Source organism: Hippopotamus amphibius, chromosome 1, assembly GCF_030028045.1.
Source record: "Hippopotamus amphibius kiboko isolate mHipAmp2 chromosome 1, mHipAmp2.hap2, whole genome shotgun sequence".
Classification (NCBI taxonomy): domain Eukaryota; kingdom Metazoa; phylum Chordata; class Mammalia; order Artiodactyla; family Hippopotamidae; genus Hippopotamus; species Hippopotamus amphibius.
The window spans coordinates 93,973,745-93,995,391 of NC_080186.1; the positions used below are offsets into that span (position 1 = coordinate 93,973,745).

Below are 21,647 nucleotides of genomic sequence, written 5' to 3' on the forward strand. Positions count from 1 at the left end.
CAAAGAAAAAAGCCACAGAAAGCCAGTTTAATTCACCCAAAATGAATCAGCTAGTTAGTAATTGAACCCACGTCTCTTGATCATATATCATTTGACTCTAAAATATGACCCTGATGCATATGAAATTACTTTAAATTTCATTTCTCATTAAAATACTCTCAAACATTTGGTACAGACCCTACCTCTGAAGATTAACTGTATTGATGGAAAGACTGACTGTGATTATGACAGTACTGATACTATCTACTTATTCCTGACCATATCCTATCTCTTGTATATTTTTCAGAACTCAATCCTGTGCTTCATTTCTGTTCTTAGAGTTCTTTGTTTCTTTGCTTTAAAGCCCTTGTTTCTAACCTTAAGAGACACAGTTCAGGTCATCAGTCATAGCAAGAAAGGTCGTGCTCTTTTAGTGGGAAGGTTTTTTTTCTTTTACCCTCCCCCCCCCCTTTTTTTTTTTTTTGTGGTCTTTAAACTTCAAGTTTTCCAAGGCTTGTTAACAAAAGTAGGCCACCAAATAAGGGGAAAAAAACCAAAGGCTTTGCTAGGTACATTCTTCTCTATTGGATATTATTTTATTTCTCAGAAAGAGGAGAATTAGAAGAAAGCTATTTCCCCCAATTTTCCATACCACCCATGGGAATCTAATTCAATTTCCTCTCAAATTTTGTAGTGAAAGTAAAAGTATAGAGTAGGGTTGCTGTACTGTATTCTTTTACACAGATTTGACTTTTATTTCTAGTCATAAAGCTATTTATTTGGTCTGATCCACTTTTAATCAGACTCTAATATAACCATTTGAAGAAGTAAGACCTTTTTAAGTGGATAAGTACACGTGTTTAAGAGATCTCAAAAGCTTACCTGACAGTCCGACCTGAGGAAGGAATCCCACAGTGTCAGATGGCTCTCAGCTCTGCTGTAGAGTCTTCCTGAACTCTGTGGCTTTGTAGAGCACAGGAGAACTTCACGTTTTTTTCTTGCCCTATTTTTCTTTTGTCCCATTTTCTCCAAGAAAAAGAGGAGAATTATATATTTTAATACAAGGAAGTATATAAGAAATTATCATGGTATAGTTCACATCAAATTGGAATTTAAAAAATAAGTGAAAAAAATTTCACTTATGTGGTTCTATAAAGAAAAAGAAGAAATCTAACTTAGTTGGTTACTATAAACCACAGAATGGACGAGTATGTGAACATAACTTGAGTACATCAACAATCTTTACAATTGCTTCTTATATCAGGAGTATAGCTAGTTTCCCAAAGCAGGAAGGCTGAATGTCTTAAACAGGGTGGGGCTTGTTTTCTGCATGTGAGAGGACAAGGGGAGGTCGGTGGCTGGGGGCTCACAAAGTGTGTGAGGACATGGCCATGCCTTGGTTTCCTTCTAGCTTCTTACTTACCTATCATTAAACAGAACTTCCATTCTTATGATTGCAAAGTTTTAAGTCCCTCTAGCATTTCAGTCTGGACCTCAGACAAAAAACAGGAGGAAAGGGCAAAGATAAAGGAGCAAAATGCCAAAGGAATGATTCCATTCAAGCTGTCCTTTTTTAAAAGCTTTCCTGAACACCCTACCTAGTGTCTTCTGGTCACATCTCACTGGTCAGAACTACATAATTTGGCACATGTTTTATATAGAAAGGCAAGAGAGAAGGGAATGTGAAGATTTTAGATAGCCATGAATTTACCATTCTTCCCTATAATAATAGCTAATATTTATTGAATACTTACTATCTACCCCAATCTGTGATATACTCTTAACATGGACTATTTCATTTAATCTTCATAGCAATCCTACACTATAGTTACTAATAGTAATCCATATTATAGGTGAGGAAACCGACACTCAGTTGAGGACACGCAACAGGCTCATGGTAGAGCTAGGACTTGAACTCAGGCCCTTAGTATCCAGAGTACAAGCTCTTAATACCATGTTGCCCTATCTGTCTTATAGAATCTGGTTCCTTGAACAGTGATCATTTGTATTTCTGGGATTGGAAACCCCTAGATTTTCTGTTTTCTCAGAATTAGAATGGCTCACTATTCACATATTAAGCATCTAATGTTAATTGCTAATTGGCCTTGGATTAGTTGAGTTTTAATTTAACAAGCTCTTTACCTGCCAGTCTTCAGATTGATTGGTTGTGCAGAGAAGAGTGACAGTCTGGATTGAGATGATTATCTTGCTATGTCTTTTATCTTTAGGCACCTCTTGTCTAACCAGATTTCTCTTGGGTGTAGTAAACGGGTCACAGAGTACCATCATATACCTGTCCCAATCTTGGACAATGCATTATCTCAAATTTATAAGCTCCTATTTTTATTTTATAGTCATGGTACTCTAGTCTCCCTGGCAAGCTTTAGAAATAGAAAAGGACTATTTTTAATATTATATACACAACCCAGCAGTTTAGTGAATCATGTAATCTGATGCTTCACTATGGGTAAATTTAGGGTCTCAAGTAAGGTTTAAATGAAACTTTTAGAGGGTTTTAAAAATGCCATAAGGATGTCTAAATAATTTATTGCAAAATGTGTAAGAAGGCTTTCTGGGTCCTTTTTCCATCAATTATTGGAGTAAACCAATTGATATGTATAGACAGATAGATCTATATCTATCTGTCTATATATATATATGTATGTTTAAAGATCATTAAGACCCAGAGTCAATGAAGAACTGATCAAGATCTCAGTTTTTATTTTACACTCCCAGAGAAAACTGTATAACAGTATATTTCCTGCTTCAAAAAAAAAATAAGTTTATACCAATCAGTTTTCAAAAATAATGCTTTCAAGAATAAAGGTTAGGGGAACAGAGCCCCCATCAACCAGGGGCCATATTAGGAACTCAATATATTGTGAAAGAATGAGCTCAAGAGCCATATGGAAACCTGCCCTCTGGATTTGCACGGTGGCTTCCTAGAGTCCTAACACCTCTTCTTTCATTTATGCTTCTCCTGTAATACAGAAATCTAAACACAAGTTGGATGTCCAGCCTCTTTGTTGGTCTGTTGGTGTGTCACCGCTTTCAAAAAATTATAAGCAGATATCTATTTCACATTGAACTTTGACCATTGTATAGCTTATAAAAACACATCTTCTGAAAACAGTTTTGCTTACCAGTGATAAGTAGCATCAGAGTCTAGAATTTATTAATGAAGGAAGTGGTCATAGAATGCTAGAAAGATTGAAACCTTCTCTTTCATCATGGGATTAGGATCAGACCAGCCCCATTTGATATTTGAAGATCCAGCCTTTTGCTATAAGATTGTGCTTAAAAAATACAAGTGATAGTAGTAGCTTATATTTATTAAGTGCATATTACATATGAGGTGCTGTTTCAGATATACTTTCAGATGTGTGTAAGAAAGACTCATTAACAGTGCCTTAGACAAAGTAGAAGCGTATCTCTCTCTCCTGGCCGTTGGGAGGTAGGTGCTCCAGAGCTGGGGTGGTGGGGCACCATCCACCCACCACCCACCCATCCATGCACCGACCCTGACCCACCTTCCCCTGACTGCAGGGCAGGTTGTCTGAGAGCCCTGGTTCCACTACCAAAGTCCGTGTGGTCTGAGATGACTCAATACCCCGTGCATGTTCCAGGAACTAAATGAGAAATGGGAAGGGAGTGCAAGCCCAGCAGGAATGTCACAGACACCACTCCTGCTAATATGCCATTGGCTGGGATGTAGTCACATGGCCACACTTAGCTAAAGGAAGTGCTAGGAAATGTAGTCCTTATGCCTGTGACCATATGCCCAGTTAAAACTTTTCTGGTGTGGAAAAAGAAAGATCAGTTAGCAGTTTCTACCTCATCACAGTGTATCATTCAACCCTCCCAGCAACCCCCAAGGTAGGTATTTTACCATCCTCATTTTACAGAGGAATCAACTGAGCTTAAGGAAGTTGCATAAGGTTCCTGCTGCCACCACACTACATAACCCCAGAGCCCAAACTCTTATCTACTGTTTTCTGTTATCTCTTTTGGATAAATGCGCAATTTCATTTAGTTTATTTTCTCATTTATTTAATGCACAATTCAGTGGGTGTTAGTATTTTCAAAAAGTTGTGCAGCCATCATCACTATCAAATTTCAAAACATTTTCATCACTCTAAAAGCCCTGTCCACCAGCAGTTACTCCCTATTCACTCCTCTCCCCAGCTCCTGGTGATCACTCATCTGCCTTCTGTCTGTATAGACTTGCCTGTTCTGTGTACTTCATATAAAGGAAAACATATATTAAGTGGCCTTTTGCATCTGGCTTCTTTGATTTAGCATAATGTTTTCCAGGTTTGCGTATGCTGTAGCATGTAACAGACTTCATTACTATGTTTTTTTCTATTGTATTGTTATCTGTATCTTCTTTATTCTTTCATCAGTTGATAGACATTTTGGTTGTTTCCACTTTTTGCTATTATGAATAATGCTGCTATGAACATTTGTGTAGTTTTTTGTGTGGACATGTTTTCAATTCTTTTGGGTAAATATCTAGGAATAAAATTGTTGGGTCATGTAGTAACTTTATGTTTACCTTTTTGAGGAACTGCCAGACTGTTTTCCAAAATGACTGCGCAATTTTGCATTCCTACCAGCAATATATGAGGGTTCCAGTTTCTTCACATCATTGCCAACATCTGCTGCTATCCATCTTTTTAAATTATAATCATCCTAGTGGATGCGATGTGGTATCTCATTATGATATTAATTTGCATCTTTCTAATGACTAATGATGTTGAACAATTTTTATGTGCTTACTGGTACTTACTGGCCATTTGCACGTATCTTCTTTGGAGAAATATCGATTTAGATCCTTCATCCATTTTCTAATTGGGTTATTTGTCATTTTATTATTGAATTATGTTATATATTATATATAATATTATATATTATAATGTACATATTCAGCTTGTGAGTACAGCTAGAACCTTAGTGCTAGTCAGGTTTAGGCCAGAGAGTTACAGACAATATGATGGAAGGGAGAAGGTGTGTATAAGGATCACCTCCATGATTTTAATTTTCTTCTTTCAGCAGGACTTTGATACACTGGTGAGCTCAGCTATCCTTTTCAACTTTTACTGTGCACGTAAATTACCTAGAGATCTATTTAAAAATCCAGATTCTTATTCAGAAAGCCTGGGGGAGGCCTGAGATTTTAAAAAGCCCTCAAGTGATCCCAGAGCTTCTGGTCACAGATCACACATCGAGTAACAAGTGTAAGAGAATAAGTATTAATATCACTGTTTAAAACCATGGGTCTCATTCTCCTCTGAACCAGTTCCTCCAATAAAGTGATGTCCTAGAAGGAGCCCGGCTTTTGGAATTGACTCTTGGCTACCACTTACCAGCAGTGTGTTTCTTTGAGCAAGTTACTTTACTGCTCTCAGCTGCACTTTCCACGTCTGCAAATCAGAGATACTTATTCCTTCTTCTCAAAGTGGTGATGACGATGATGTGAAATAACATACATAAAGCATCTATTCAGTTTCAGGTCTATAGTGGGGCTTGGTAAGTGCTGATTTTTTTTTTCCACCTGCCTTCAGTGATAGGGGCTGTACCTCTGACTGTTTAGTAGAAATACATCCTTATCAATGTAGAGACAACTCGGTGTTAATACCCTACTTTCCTATATTGTCATGATTAAATAGAGTATTCAATCTTTGTGGTCTGTAGGTAGTGTATATATGTTTCATCTTCTTGACTCAACAGATTGCATGTCCTTAGAGATTAGGACTCTACATTGTCTTCTTTTTGAATGCATGAGACCTCTCACAGTGTTATCCATAGAATATGTTATTAATAAAAGCTTATGGAGTGAATCAGATAGCCCATCCCAGTAGTAGCAGTAACAATAATAACAGTAGAAATAATGATAATAATTGAAACTAACATGTATTAATACCTTTCTGTCAGACATTATGCTAAGAGTATGCATGGATAATCTTATTCAGTCCCCAAAACTGTTCTTTGAAACACATTCATTTATTGTCCCTGTGGCAGCTGAAGCCTGGCCATACTTAGGAAGGCAGCATACCTTCTGTATTCGTACGAGCTGAGTTCTGCAGGCTAGCTGCCCATAGTTTGATTCCATGCTGCAGCTCATAGTACCTGGGAGACTTGGATTTCTTAGTCCCTCAATATTCAAATGCATCATCTATAATCATTAATAGTGCCAATTCCATGGGATTATTTCGAAGTTTTTATGAAATAATATGTGAAATATGCAAAAAGCACTTAGCACCATGCCAGGTGCTGGGAAGTGTTTAGTCAGGGTTAGCTCTGTTTATTTCTTTGTTAAGTCAGTCATCCATAGCTTCACAGCAAATAAGTGGCAGAGGCAGAATTTGAACCCAGGCTGTCTGATTCCAGTGTTGTAACTCATAATCTCTAAATCGTATTGCTGTGAGTCTCCCATTTCAAATAATGTATCGAAGTAGAGATCAAAAATTCATGTGTCAAAGTGAAAAGAGAAAGGTCAAGGGGCTACAGAAAGAGATAAAGCATGTGAGAGGCATTTTATAATTTATCACCTTTTGAAAAAGACATCTCCAAATCTCTGATATTTGTACTCACTCATTTTCTACAAGTATTTGTGTAGCTAGTGCCAATCCGGGACAAGGCAAGGCAAACCTGATCCAGGTTTTGTAGTGCCTGAAATTTATGCCTTTTGGGAGGGGGGCTTATTAAGGAAAAACCTTCATTAATTAAAAAATATAATAGTATCTTATTTGTGAAAATAATACAAAAGCATATGATTATATGAACACATTGTTAGGGTCATTCTCAAGGTTTTGGAAGGGCCCCCTGATGCTTAAACTTCATTCACTTCAGGGTGAATCCTCCTATGGCATAAAAGTAGCCAAAAAGCAGCAAGCCTGGTTTCCCTTCCAGTTTTGTTTCACAAAGGGTCAGTTTTGAACTTCTTTGTCTTGGTACTTTTATTTGAAACGCTACTAGTAGACTACGTGTACAGACCTCTAACTCACAGGAAACTCTGGCAGATAGCATGCTTCCCAGAATAAATATATTAAGTTATATATAAAAAAAAAAAAGAACAGGCAGGCTATATGGGTTTTTCATACCTACTGGCAGGTGGCACAGATCTAAATGTTGGAGCCTTTTTATAAGCAAGATTAAATTGACTTGTGACAGCTGGTCACTAAAATACAGGAAGTACAGACCCAAATGAAAGCAAGAACACACTGGTTTTCATTGTTTGCATCACAGAATAGAGCTCACTTCTTTTTTTTAAGGTCTGTCTTAGCAATGCCCTTATTTGACAGTGTGTGCAATTTGTTACTTACACACAAGTGGATCTTTGAGGTACAAGCAAGTCACTTAGTTCTATCTGCAGTGTCTTGGTATGAGTTCTGTACGTGTAAACAGAATTGGTGAACAGGCTCAGCTCTCCCAAACATTAGATATGTGACTGCTAGTGAAGCCTGTTAGGTCTCCACTTGTGCAGTTCCTCCCCCACGTAATGTGATGGCAGACATAGCAGCTGGATGGCCATGGAAATGGATAATGAATCTGTCAGAGATGAGTGGATGTCACGGAAGTCTGCCTTCCACCCCTTCACAAGGCCAGAGGTCATAACACCAGGAATTGAGAGCAATCTCCCAGCACTGTGAAGTACAATTTTTTTTTTTTTTCTGTCAGAGGAAAAGCCACTCTGGCAAAGGCTCTAAATAAAGGATTTTAGTGGCTGATTGGAATGGATGATGAGAATAAACTGACTGTGGGCAATGAAAGGGAGCCATTTCCAAATACAGGCCAATGTCATGATGCCTCAGTGTCCACTTTCACAAGCTCAGCCCTGGTACAGCAGTTGTCACAATGACTGAAGAAAAGCCGAGCTAGGTCAGCACATTTACTGCTGGAGAAGTTATAGTTGCAGCCAGCACCCAAGCAGCATTCTGCCAAACTTTAGCTGAACCAGGGTGGCCATCCTTACGTGAAGGAGTTGAAACTAAAAGATGTACATTCCAGAATAATCATGCTACACAATGCTCTCCTCTACGTTGTTTTTTCTCTCTCCTAAATTGCATTCTTCTCCTGGTTAAGCATTTTTTTTTAGGATAGCTCTTGTGTTAGTTTTCAGACATTTGGCAAATCTTCTGGAGTTTAAGTTAAATTAAATTTAGCTTACAAGGTCTCACCAATTTTAGAGTTCCTTTTGTCCAATATAAGGTTAGTTATGAAAATCAGTGGTGAGAGCAGTTTTCAGAATACCTCATGGAGTGTTCGATTTAGTACATGCCTATTGATTCTCTGTTTTTAATCCATTGCTGTATTCATCATAGTAGAACAGGCACATAAAGTCCCTGCTTTCAGGAAGTATAGTTGTTTATTAGTCACTTGTTTATTTGTCAGATTTTTTTTAACACTTATTATGTGCCAAGTAGCTTGGCCCGTGCTAGGGATGTTACAGTAAATAAGGCAAACGTGACTGCTGCTCCTAGGAGTTTCCACTCCAGTGAGAGTGACAGAAGAATAAACAATTACAATACAGCCTAAGCCTAACACAGAGATAGTGCGGACTTCATCGTGTGACTGGCCTTGCCTCGTGTCAGAGAAGCCCATAGGAAGGGCATTCTGGTGGGTCAGAGAAATGTTCAGATAGTTAATCAGCAGATGGTTTTGAATATCACCTAGGAGCCAGACACTGAGATTGCCAAGTTGACATCTGAATGGTAAAAATTATGCAGGTAAAACAGGTAGAGGTATGTTCTAGGTGGAAAGAACAGCTTAAAAGTTTACCTGAAGGCAGAGTTTGAAGAACTAATTGTAGAATTGGTAGTGGTGCAAATAAAAATGGAGAAGGAACAAGAGATAGATTTCAAAGGGACTTGTAGGCCATGTTATAGATCTTGGACTATATTCTGAGAATAAAGGGAAATTTTTCAATGGTTTTAAGCCAGGGTGACCCAAATATTTTTGTGTAAATGATTGTTGTGACTATTGTGATGAGATTGGGCTAAAGAGGAGTATGAACGGAAGCATTAAGGTCTCTGTAGAAGCCACTGCAATAAGCCAGATCAAAGATGATGATGGTGTCAACAGGGAAGTGGCAATTACTAAAGCTGTATGTATTTGAGAGTTATCGAGGAGGAGGAGTTTCAGAATTGGGTGAGAGATTGAATAAAGACAGATTAGATGTGATAGGAAAGGGAGTGGGAGTGGTCATTCTTGACCAACTGACTAGAAGGTGATGCAATGTACTAAGACAGAAAACATAGGAGGATGAGTAGGTGGGGTACGGAAGCCAAATAGTTCAGTTTTGGATGTGCTGAATTTGATATGTCTCGGAGAGAGATCCGTGATGGAGATTACAGCACCAGGGCTTATCTACATGTTGGGCAGAAGATCTTCACCACGTGATAATGGAAGGAGGGAGTTCTGTGGATTCCTATGGGTAACAGAGAATCCAAATCTCCTAAAATGTTTCCAAATGTTTGAGCTTATTTTGCATGTGTTTGCTTGTTTCTAGGGAAAAGAAATGATGCAAATTTGCTTTAAAATGCGTATAACTCAAAAGTAGTTAAGGACCACAGAGGAAATTGAAGGGACAACCTGGATAAGAGCGCTCAAGGAAAGTCACTTAGGCTGACTGTGTTGGTCCAGAACCCAAAGAACAGCACATGAAGAGAACAACAGAAGAGAGTCCTGAAAATGACCTTGAAAATCCAGTGGGGAGAGTGTGTCAGGGGAAAGGGAGTGGTCCCACAGAGTCAAGTGGTTCCAATTAAGGGGTCGAATAAGACAGGAAGAATATCCATTTGATTTTCACCAAGGAGGTCATGGATGATCTTGGCAAAAGAGGCTGTAGTTAGTTGGAATCAGTGAGAAAAGGGAGATGGCAAGTGCAGAAAACTCAAGAAGGGAAAGAGGAGTGTTAAAGTGGTAGCAAGAAAGGAAGACTAGGGCACAAAGTGGGTATTTTTCTTCCTTAAGATGAGAGAGATGCAGTGAGTAAAAATTCTAAAAGCAGAAAGAGCCTTAAGAAATAACCAACCAAACCAAACACACAAAAATATTTAAGGGGATCAGAAGCTTAGAGATAGGGTGTCTACAGTGGGTAGGGTAAATATCAAGAAAGAGTTATGAATTGAGTTGAGCCTTGAATGATTAAAAAGCTTTTGGACAGGTGAAGATGAACCATTAATTGAAAGAAATCTGGGAAAAATAAGACTAAGTATTCATCTATTGTTCTTTCACTTCCTTTTGTTATTTGAAGAATATTTTCTCAGCAAATATAGTCTTTAGAATAGAAATTGCCTATAACTCAGAGAGTGACTACCAGTATGAAAGTATTAACAGCTACAAGATATATAATCCAATTTACAATTACTACTTGCATTCTTGGTCTTCATACATGAAACCAGCATATTCTTTGGGGTCACGTTGTTCATTTCCTCATTTAGAATTTTTAACATCAGATAGGGTGCTAAATCAGTATAAGCTGGTGCTTCTATCACTTAGGTTTCTAACATCTTCCCTATTTATAAACACACCCATAAATAAAGGTGCTAATGGGGGAAGGAGAAAGATTCTTTAATCAACAACTTAGCACAAGTAACTCCCTGCATGTAGGAGATTTTTGTAAGACCTAGCTCATAATTAAACACTATCTGTTTCACTTGAGTGAATTTTTTCTCTTTTTTAAAAGATTGTATGAATGTTAATTTTAAAGATTCTGTTTATGTGTCGATATTGAATAGGTATTGTTTAAATAGTAGCATTTCAGCTTATTATAATTTATAACTATGCAGAAGGCAGAGTGTAGTTATAAGTACTACAAATTGTAGTCTACCCCTGAGGGAGCTGAAGCTTTGTCTTACCCAGGGAAGTTGAGTGGGTGGCCATTGCTTTAGGGGCTAAACCTTTTAGTTAGAAGAGAGCCCAGCAGCTCTCAGTAATAGTCTTAGCCATTCCTTTGCTTCCTTGCCGTAAGTATGGGTCAGTGTTCTAAACATACCATTAGTGCACAAGAAAGAAATTTAGATGTTGCTGTACAGACATCATAGAGACCAACAGCAGTTGTTAATTAATCTTATTTTCCTACCTAAGAAAGAGTGTTGTTTCTTTTCGCATTACATGACATCTGCCAAAAAATAAAGCAAAGGTAAAGAGCTACAATATTTCTTTGTTTTTATGAAACTTGACTTTCTATGTTTTTGTCTTAGTTCCTGAAAAAGGCCAGACTAGTTTAAAAATGCACACACACACACATACACACACACACACACTTTCAGGTTCTGACCCTGACAGATCTTGGCCCTTTATCCTCAGGTCTGGGTATCCAGGTTCTTTCCTTTGTGTGGACACATCTCTTCCCACATATATTGTTCTGACCTCTGGTCATGGACATTCTGTTGACCTAGGTTTTACTTCTCCAGAGGATGTAGCTCATACTTTGCATTTATAGCCTGCTACCTCAACAAACATCAAGTTGGCCTTTGCAGTTTTACAGTCAGAGACTTTGGATATGGGAATGTTCTTTTGTGGAACTTGCATATTCCGTTGTTTCCTCTCATATATCACAGCTTTATTCACGGGCGCCAAAGGAAAGGCCTTGGCTAATGACCTCAAACCCCTGCCACATATAGGTTTTTATTTTCTAGTATTCCAAGCATCTTTTTTTTCTGAGTCATTTGACCCATTTACGAGAGACCTTTGTGATTATTTTATGTGGGTAGGAAATCTGAGGATTACTCAGGTTAGTTAGAGGCCTTGGTGGAAAAACTCTTCTGCCTGAGGAATGCCATTTTAGAGCCCAGAATGAGAACATCTGATTATAACCTCTTGGGGTCTATAAAATAAATCTGAATAACAAATTGTCTCAATGGTTATATTTCTTTTTAAACAAGAATTGTTATTCTGGTTTAAGGAAAAACAGAAGATGACATTGTTCTTCAAACCCAGATATATTGTTGTAGATTTGATAATAGCACAGAAAAGCCTCTCACTAATGGCAATATTTTGGATATCTGTTGGGAAACCCTTGATTTCATGGCACAGTTGCCTTAAGGGACCCTCAGACCCCACTAAACTGACTGACTGGTATTAGGATTCCTCAAAGTGTGGTATGAGGTCAGGCTGTATCATAATCCCACCCCCACCCCCAAGGACACTTGTTTAAAAGATTCTGAGGGTCAGGCCTGCAAATCTACATTTTACTAAGTCTTTAGGTAGCACTCAAGCACTGCAGGCTGTGAAAGCCACAACCCTAGGAGACGGATAGGTGAAGCCTCCGTGATCACCAAGACCAACTTGACCTAACAATGAACTCTTGTCTCTCCTCTGCCTAGGTGCAAATGTAATCTCCATGCCACTGTGTGTGTGTATGACAACAGCAAATTGACCTGTGAATGTGAGCACAACACTACAGGTCCAGACTGTGGGAAATGCAAGAAGAATTATCAGGGCCGGCCTTGGAGTCCAGGCTCGTATCTCCCCATCCCTAAAGGCACTGCAAATACCTGTGAGTAATTTTTGCTTGGTAATACCATATTTTGTGCACGATGAGCTGAGAGTTCCTCTCAATTTCACTTGCAATTGTGCTTTCACTCCTCTTACCAGTAGTCCCATTCCTCTTCAAAATGCAGCCAAAGCTTTACTCCCTATTTTCCCACCTGTAAGCACATTTTAGCACTCGGATCATCTGTTAAACTCAGTCTTCCAACATTCACATCAATGTGTTTGGAAATGATAGACCACAGGAGAAATTTTTTCTAAGTGGATAAAACAGGAGGTGTTCTTTTTTCCTTCTCCAAATTAATTTCCTATTAAAATAACAAAGACATTCAAAAATCTGAACTCTGACTTAATTTTAACCGTAAGCTACTTCCAGAAATTCTCCAAATGTTTACAATTCCATTTCCCATACTGGGTAACCTAAGAGAAGCTTTGTCTAGAAGATGCTTCCCTCTCCAAATTTAGCTACGGCCTAACCATTTCCAGTGAAATGGTTGGCTTTTTCCAAATTCAAGCAGTTGAGGTCATGCCTGGCATGTATCCTGTTAGTAGAGGCCACCTTTCGATAAAGAGCATGACTGTAAGCCTGCAGGGACCACAGTAAGAAAAGGGATGTTTGTGTGCATGTGAAAAGAGCACAGGCGTTATCTGTGTTCACAGGAACCATGAGAGATGCCCCGTGACCACTCATGTGTGCTCCTCTGAAATCCCTGAACATCCCTAGGAAGACATGTTCTGACATGCTCAAGAAGAGAAGTGATCACTTCCAGAAAAAATTGCCCAATTCCACGCATGGGCCAATTAGCCACTCACAAAAGCCGAAGGTTTGACCTCTTTTAAAAGTAGAGAAGGGTGAGGTTGAGAATACACACATTCAAGTGAGAAGTAACAGAAATAGCAGGACAGTGAGCCGTGGGAGAATGAGACCTTAAAAAGCCACCCGCTCCGTGTAAGGCTAAGAATGTTATCAGGCACTTCAAAGCAGCAGCTGTGAGAAACCAAAACCCAAAAACTAATATCACAGGAACCAGGACCTTATCAAGTTAAATGTAAGAGTGATGGACCGAGTAACAAGCCATAAAGAATGGGGGCATGAAATTATGATAAAATTTCTATGAAGCAGGAAAAAAAATCCATCAAAGGTTGAAAAAAAAAAATCCCTCTTTGTAAGGGTATTCCATTTCTTTCTGTGTTAAAGAAAAAACTGACAGTCTAGCTCCCAGAATTAATACATAAAACTCTGTTGAGCAGAAATGTTGATTTTTTTTCAAGGCGATTTCATTAACAGAGATTCCGTGGGCTTTCCTCAATTGTTAAGAGCCATAGACTCTTGAGTTCAGGAGGAATCTCATGAGCTTATTTGTCGCAGTGCCCTGTGACGAGCGAGAATTCCTAGCACCACAGTTGTCACATTTAGTTTAAAGCTTTCCTCAGTTGCCCGTGGCTCAGATTTCATTTTTGATGTCTGCTGCTGCTTTCGTGGGACAGGATGGAAGAGAACCATGTTCACAAACACTTGCTGGCATTCTGGCCCATTCTCAGGGCCGGCCAGCTGGTCAGGGCTACCAGAAAGGCGGCTGGGACAGACGGCTGGTGAAGGCATTGGCTTCTACTCGAACACGACCCTATTTTCTTCTACCCATGACTGTGCTTCAAAGTCTTGCTTATTACAAGACGTTTTCACTGGAAAGACCTTGTTGTACCAGCCGAGCTTTTTCACTGCAGTGGATTTCTTGTTATATTCTCCATGGAAATGACTTACATACCCCTAATTTTTTGCACATTGCAGACCACCAGTTCACCCTGGTCCAAGAAATGCAACCTCTTTCAATTTTCCTTGTGGATTTTATGGTCTATCGATCCCTTAGTTTTTAGTGGCCTTCTCTAGACTTGTCTTCATCCCTGTTAAAATAGGAAGGTGACAGATAGATGCAATGGCCAAGGAGGTTCAATTCAATGTTTCAATCCTCAACATGGCAGAATCTAGATTGAAGATTTTAAGATAATCTTCAATGGTCCAGTTTTGCAATGGAAAGAACCCTTTAAATGAAATCTCTGCCACATCAGACTGCTTGCATGTATACCAGGATGGAAGTAAGCAATTTGGTCATTTAGTACACAGGTTCCAGGATCAAATACCAGTTTGTCCATTCACTAGCTCTGCGACCTTGAAAAAGTAAAGCAGTAACCTCCCCATCACTTGGTTTCCCATCTGTAATGTGAGGATAATAACAGTTCTTACCTCATAGGGATTTTGAGAGAAATGAATAAACTAATGCATTCAATGTGTTTAGCATAACACCTGTCACAAAATACGTGTTCAAAAATAATTTCATTTTAGGCTTTTTTTTCATAAGGCAGACTTATCAATTATTGGATGGTTTTAATTGTTATAAAACTTATTTGTTAACATCAGTATTGAGTGTCTCCTAATTTCCAACCTCTTTTTCTTTTTAAGCCTTAAATACTACATCAACCCCAGTTTCCTTTTTTGTCCAGGTTAACATCATCAGCTCCATCTCTCATATGATAAGATTTTCAACTCTCTTACCTGGTTGTTTGCCCTGGAAGTCCTCTAATTTTTTAGTGTGGAAATTTAAGCCAAACACAGGACTTCTAGCACTGTTATGATTCTCATAGCATATTGGTTTTTTCTTACACACATGTGTACATGCACACACTCACATGCTTGCACACATATATACACAACTCTAGTTGGTACATTGCAAGTCAGATATTAAGAGGGACACTTAGGATATGCAGTATCCTAATACAAGAATACAAAACCTAAGAAGTAAAAAGGAGTGGCTATAATCTCTGATCCCTCAACACCAACTCTTCAGTAGCCTAGAGATAACACTCATATTGGATAATCTCTGGATTTAGCAGAATCTCAAGCAGCCAGGATAATTTTTTTAAGAACTTTTATTGAGATACAGTTAACAGACAATAAACTGCATATATTTAGTGTACAATTTGGTATTTTTTTTCTTATTGTTAATGTATATATGGCGATCCCAATCTCCCAATTCATTCCCCCCCAACCCTCCCCACAGCCAGGATAATTTTTGAATAGGAAGATCAGTTCCTGCCCACTCAGCATAAAAACTAGGAGGGCTTCATTATATCAGGAAATTTTAAGATCTCCCTTCAAAGACACTCAATCCATCACTCACTAGGTCCTTAAACTGGGACCTTGCTAGGAATCCTATGGCTTGGAAGTCCCAAATTCTGGAGCAACTCCAAGGCTACTTTTGTATGGAGCATATAGAGCCCGGAGATAAAAATGCAGAGCCCCAGCCCTCTAAAATACCGCCACCCCAGTCTGTGAGACACACCACATTTCCCTATGCTTTTCATTATAATAGACTCAGCAGAGGCAGAAGTAATAACTCTTGTGATGATATTTTTATTCATTGTGCTTTTTATTGAAGCACACTGAACACATTCAATGTGTTTTCTTGGTTCTTTAAAGCCATGTGTACGTGTATCAATATATTTCTTATTTTTCTACAAAGCTTATGTTTTATCTGTAAGATGTCTTTCTTTTTCTCCCTATTGGTCTTCTTTCTATTTTTGATAGAATTCTATTTTGAATATCCATTGAATTTCATTTCTGTCTTCCAAGTAGATAGAAACTCTGTCCAACTTCATGCGTAATCATGATTCTCTCGATTCTCCTTGTCCAGTTCATGAATAAAATTCTGATCCCTCTTCAAGTTCTGATCCTTACATATAGATGCTGAAAACAATAATTAACCTTTAGGAACTGTAATTTCAAAAAAGATAACATAATATGATCTAGACCTCTGCTTGCCAAACTGTGTTCTATGACCTTTAAAAGAATTCCATGGCCAAATAAACTTGGAAAATGCTGTACATTATACAGACTCAGATATTCACATTACCGTATTAAAAACATTTGAGAACCCTAAAATAAGCAATCTATTTTATCCTATGTTTCCCAAACTTTATTGTTCATGAAACACTTAAAAACTTTCTATAAAACACTCTTTGGGGGACATGCTGCTCTAAATAATTTCCTCTGCCTACTGATAGAAATGTCGTGGAGACAGACAGAAAGCCCAGCTAGTTCTGCTGTATTCAATCTGTTACCTCCCTCTTACCTACACGGTCTAATATTCTTCAAAGAAAGAAAATTAAATTGGTCTGACATTGACATTATTTGTTTGTTCAGAAATCCAACTTGAATTGTGACACAATATCTAGGTCTCCTCTGAGTGATGGAAAGTACTTTGATGATTGTTCTATTATGTTCTCTGGTATTACATTTGCATTGATCAATTTATATTTTCCCAGGTGTACACATGTGTGTCATTACCAAGACAATTTCCTAAGTGCTTTTCATGCATTAGTTCATTTTTAATTCACAACAGTTTTATAAGGTAGATGCTACTATTTTCATTTACAGACGTGGAATCTGGTGACAACTAAGGAAAATTATCTTGTTTAAGGTATAGCAACCTAGTCAGAATGAGAAGGAAGATTTGATCCCAGGTATGTCTTGACCCCAAAGACTGCACGTCTCAGCTTCTCGATTAAAGTTCAGTGACTTCCTGTGTCCTCCACTGGGGTGTAGACTCCATTTGGCACCTGTTTGAACAAGTTAGTCTTCTCTAAACATACTGTCTCCCACTTTTCTTCCTAGATCACTGCTTGTTATTTCTTTTCCTTCAAAGACTCCCCTTCTACCCTTGCTTTAAATTTTCATTCTCAGTGTAGTTTTTCCCCTTGATGTTCCAATCTATTCTTGTGGTTTTAGATCTTATCAATTAATATTGGTTTAATATGAATAAACAAATTATAGCCTGAATCGTTCTAATGAACCCAGGCTGAAGATCTCAAAGTCAACCTGCAAGATACCAAATTCATTTCTTTTTCCCAAATCACCTTTTTCTTCACTCTCTGTTGAAATTCTGCTCATTTTTCAAGACTACTCCTCAATGTGAACTCCTCCATGCAGCCTACCTAGACTGTCCTATGCAAAATCAGCTGCTCTTTTCTCTCCAGGTTCTTGACAATGTATGTACACCTACAATTGGTTGACTGTAATCAAAATTACAATGATAATGGTAATAATGGTGGCTAATATTTATTAAGCTTACCATAGCCTTTTATATTTTGTGAAATGCTTCATGTACTTTCTTGCATTAAATCCTTACAATATCCCCATGGGATGTGTACTATTTTTATCCCCATTTTACAGATAAAGAAACATTGGCATGTAAAGATCAATATGTAGGTTGTCCCAAGATCCCACAGCGAACACATGACAGCGCGAGATTTAAACTCAGGTCATTCTGACATCAGGAGCTAAAATGTTAGCAATTTAAGAATGGGACCACATTTTATTCTTGGCCTTCATAAATGTTTGTGGAATTAATTATTTGGTGAATGAATAAGTAAACCTAAATAGTCTTGAAATGTGCCTGTGGATGCATTGACCTCCATCGATCTTCCCATGTCCCCTGGAATATGTGGCCTTCAGCAGCTCTAACACAAGGGCCTTCAGTCTCCCACAGGAAGAGACCAGCTGAGGTTTGGAGGAAATAGAGTAGCAAAGAGAATCGCTTACTTTTCATGGGTGCTCAGCCATCTAGGGATGGCATTTTGGCTGCTGGTTTTTACAGGCCTCCTAAGTGGCATTCGTGGCCTTGGTGACTTGACCACTCGTGGGCTCTGACCACCAGTTTTTCAGGCTCAAAACCCTGATTCTGTCTGCACAATAAGAGAGGACCTTCCTCTCAGAGCCTTATGTATGTGAACCAAGCTATAGGGCCAATATATAAAACCAGGATACAACCACTAGTTCACAGCCCCTTATTTGATGTTTGTGGGACCAGATCTGATTTGGAATTCAATATATTTTTTTTAATTTTAAAAGGTAATACAGTGTACATACATTATATTACATTGATAGCTGCAGCAGAATATCAGGTAGCACCACTTAATCAAACATCTTAATATTTCTGTAACAAACCTATGATTATTTTCGCTAAGTGAGGTAAAGGAGAGGACCTTGTACCCCTTCCAGTCAGGTTTTGTCACCAAAGTAGTTCAGATTATGTTGCGCTGCAGGTAAATTTTGGGAAAAACCTTTGTGTCTTCAGATTTTTTTTTTTTTATTTTGAGGATTAAAGATAAGAGAGAGGGGCCTGTCATAAACTGATCAATTATATAGAGTAGTTGTTAGAGGCCCAAGCTCTGGATCCTGGACATCTGGATTCAAATCTTAGGCTCCTTCCCAACTGACTGCAATGATCTCAGGCAAGCTCTTTGTATTTGAATTTTTCCCCATCTGTAAAATAAACCTGAGTATTGACATCGTAGGGTTGTCACAAAAATTAAATGAATTAATACATGTAAGATGTTTAGAACAGGGTCAAGCACATAATAAGCACACAATGAAGCTAGCTGTTATTATCATTATAATTTCACTGAAATGTAGCATGTGGACCCATCCCAGTCTAAAGAGCAAATTCTCTCTTTGGATACAGCAACTATATGGGGAGAGAAATTGTGTCCAAATGCCAGCTTATGCAGCCACAATATGAAATAACTGTTACAGTGTGCAGAATGTTTCAGTCCTTGTGATCAGTGTATTCTCTCCCCTGTAATTGTCTCCTTATAGAGCCAGATAATAATCAGAAGGTTGCTTGGTGAGCATGGGATCAGAAAACTTAAATGATTCGAATGCTAATAACATCAGGCTGAAATATCCTGACACATCCATCCTACCACAGACAGGGTCAGCCTCCCTCTTCCTGAGACAGTGCGAGGCCGGTACTGCCACCACGTGCCTGAAGATGCTCTTCTTTGTAGGCTTTTACCTTCTGACCAGCTTTTCTTCCAATCTTCATATTTGTTAATACACTAAGTTATCAACAGATTAATGTCACCTCTGTCAGATGTGTCATAGATGCTCAGGTCCCAGAGCCCTTCTGTTGTTCTAAGATGACTTAGCTATCTCTGATTGGATCATTTATGTGTTGATGTAACCGTGTAATTCTGTGAAGGCAATCTTATTTCCTTCACTTTCAAGTTCCTGGGAGACAACTCACTGTACCTCCTATCAACAGCAGTTTGGACCAGGGAGCCAGGTTGCAAGGATGTTGGAAGTAGCTTCTCCAGAATACAAACAACTGTGCTTTTTGGAATTAGAGCTCCTAGTGGCTGCAGCTTGGCTAGAAGAAAATCTAGCCACCTACCTCATAGGCTTTTTTCGAACCACCTAACACAACAATGGTAATATTTTCTCTCAATTTAAAGCATGCTGAATCCTTGTCTCTTCTGCTTCCCTCTTGATAAAAAGCTGCTGAACTTTCCGTTGATTCTCAAAAGGAGTTATGGCTTTTAGTGCTGCATTCATCTGCTTTGAAAAATCAGAGTGTTTATTGTTGAGGTGTCCATCATGTTGACTTCCTTAAGCTTAACTATGTCCCCTTTAGCCACATACTTAGTGGGAGGGTTCGTAAAGCTGCAATAAGAAGAAGGAAGAGGAGACGGAGAAGGAGAAGAAGAGGGAGGGGAGGGGAGAGAAGGAAGAGGAGGAGGAAGGAGAAAATAACAAACTGTATAATTCTGCCAGGTTCTCATCCCTCAACTGCAGTAGAATTCCTTTAAAAAAAAATAAATAAATATGGGAGTGGGGAGGGCTGGTTGAGGAGGGAAAAACTGCAAGTACCTACAAGCTTAGCACCTTCATATTCTTTGGCCCTTTGGCTTCCTCAGTGTGTGTGTGTATCTCTGACTGAAGGAGCGTTTCTAATCTAGAAGTCTGAAACTCATATACCACATATTGCAGAAGCTTCCCTTTAAGCTCATTCGTACCTGTGTTTCATTTCTTCAGTGTAAGTTTAGCAGTGTCCCAGTGGACAGGAATTAGGAATTTTACCTGCTCCAGTGTTGACTATAAAGGGGTCAACTTGGACGAGGCCCTTGCTTTTCACTGTGCCTTCGATTTCCCCTCCTTAAAATGAAAAGGCTGAGTAAGATGATTTCTTAACGCCCTTTCAGCTCTCCATTTTTTGTCACTCTTTCCGAATTTGCTTATCTGGTATCTTCCTTTTTTCCTTCCTTCCTATCTACCTGTCATCTATCCTTCCCAAATATTTTTGAGGTTTTTAGAGATAGATGTAAGCTAATGAAGCTTAAATTACAGGGCCCCTCATTAGACTCCTTCTAAATTAAAAAAAAAAATTAATTTCATGTCTGATTTTATAAAGTTAATATTCCCAAAAAGAGCTCCCAGATTTGTATTTCCTTTAGGACCCTCAAAATCTGCATTTCCCCCTGGATAGCTTAGGAAAAAAGACAAATAAAAATAAGAGCATATAAATAGGAATATAAAAGGAAGGTGTGAGAAAAAAAGAATAGAAAGAAAATAAGCCAAACATTAAATGAGTTTACCCAGTTGAGCATCAAGCTGGCCTCTGAGTTTCCTGGAAGGCAGAGTGATGAAGGGCATATCTGTACATTGTATAACTCTTGCTATCAGAATGGAGGAAATGTCCAAAGAGAACAAAAATATTTATTAATACTGAACTCCAAGGAATGTTTCAGTGGAACATGTTATAGGGGACAAGATCGTACTATGACCAAAAGTGGTATTTTCACTCTGATAGAAACCTTGGAAACAAACGATAAACTTTTGCTCAAATATACATTGAGCAATTCTGTACCAGGCATTGCCCTGGGCAGACAATAGGGATACAGATGTGATGCTTGTCCCCTCAGAGGTGCAAGCACAAAATCATGAAGTTAAGTTGCTCGCAGAGGCCCACACAAAGAGGTGTGCGATCACAAAGGACACTGGCTAATTCACATCAGGGAGGTGAAGAAGAAAGGGAAGAAATAACTTCTGAGCTCGATTTTAAAGGTAAAAATGTTCTTTACATAATAGTCACTTCACAGGGAATATTTTTTTAAAAACCTGCCAACACATGTCTAGACAATTTTCCTGAACATAATCTGACTCTCATTCCTGTGGCTTATGGGCAACCATCACTGTTGTAAGATGGAGTTGCATTCATTGGCTCAGCACTTACAGCCCCCAAAGAAACCCACCTTTCATGAAATGAATTGTAGCCTTCCTGTTTTAGTTTCTTAAGCATTTGAAAGATTTCTCATGACTTACTCCTAGCCTTTTC

General features: G+C 38.6%; 1 protein-coding gene across 2 annotated transcripts in view; it reads left to right on the plus strand.

Moving 5' to 3' along the window:
• Positions 1-21,647, plus strand: part of NTNG1 (netrin G1) — a 322,383-nt gene that overhangs the window by 225,348 nt on the left and 75,388 nt on the right. For both annotated transcript variants that reach the window (XM_057744743.1, XM_057744753.1), the window contains exon 4: positions 12,312-12,484. In XM_057744743.1, the coding sequence (XP_057600726.1) occupies positions 12,312-12,484 (173 nt within the window). The remainder of the gene's footprint in view (positions 1-12,311; positions 12,485-21,647) is intronic.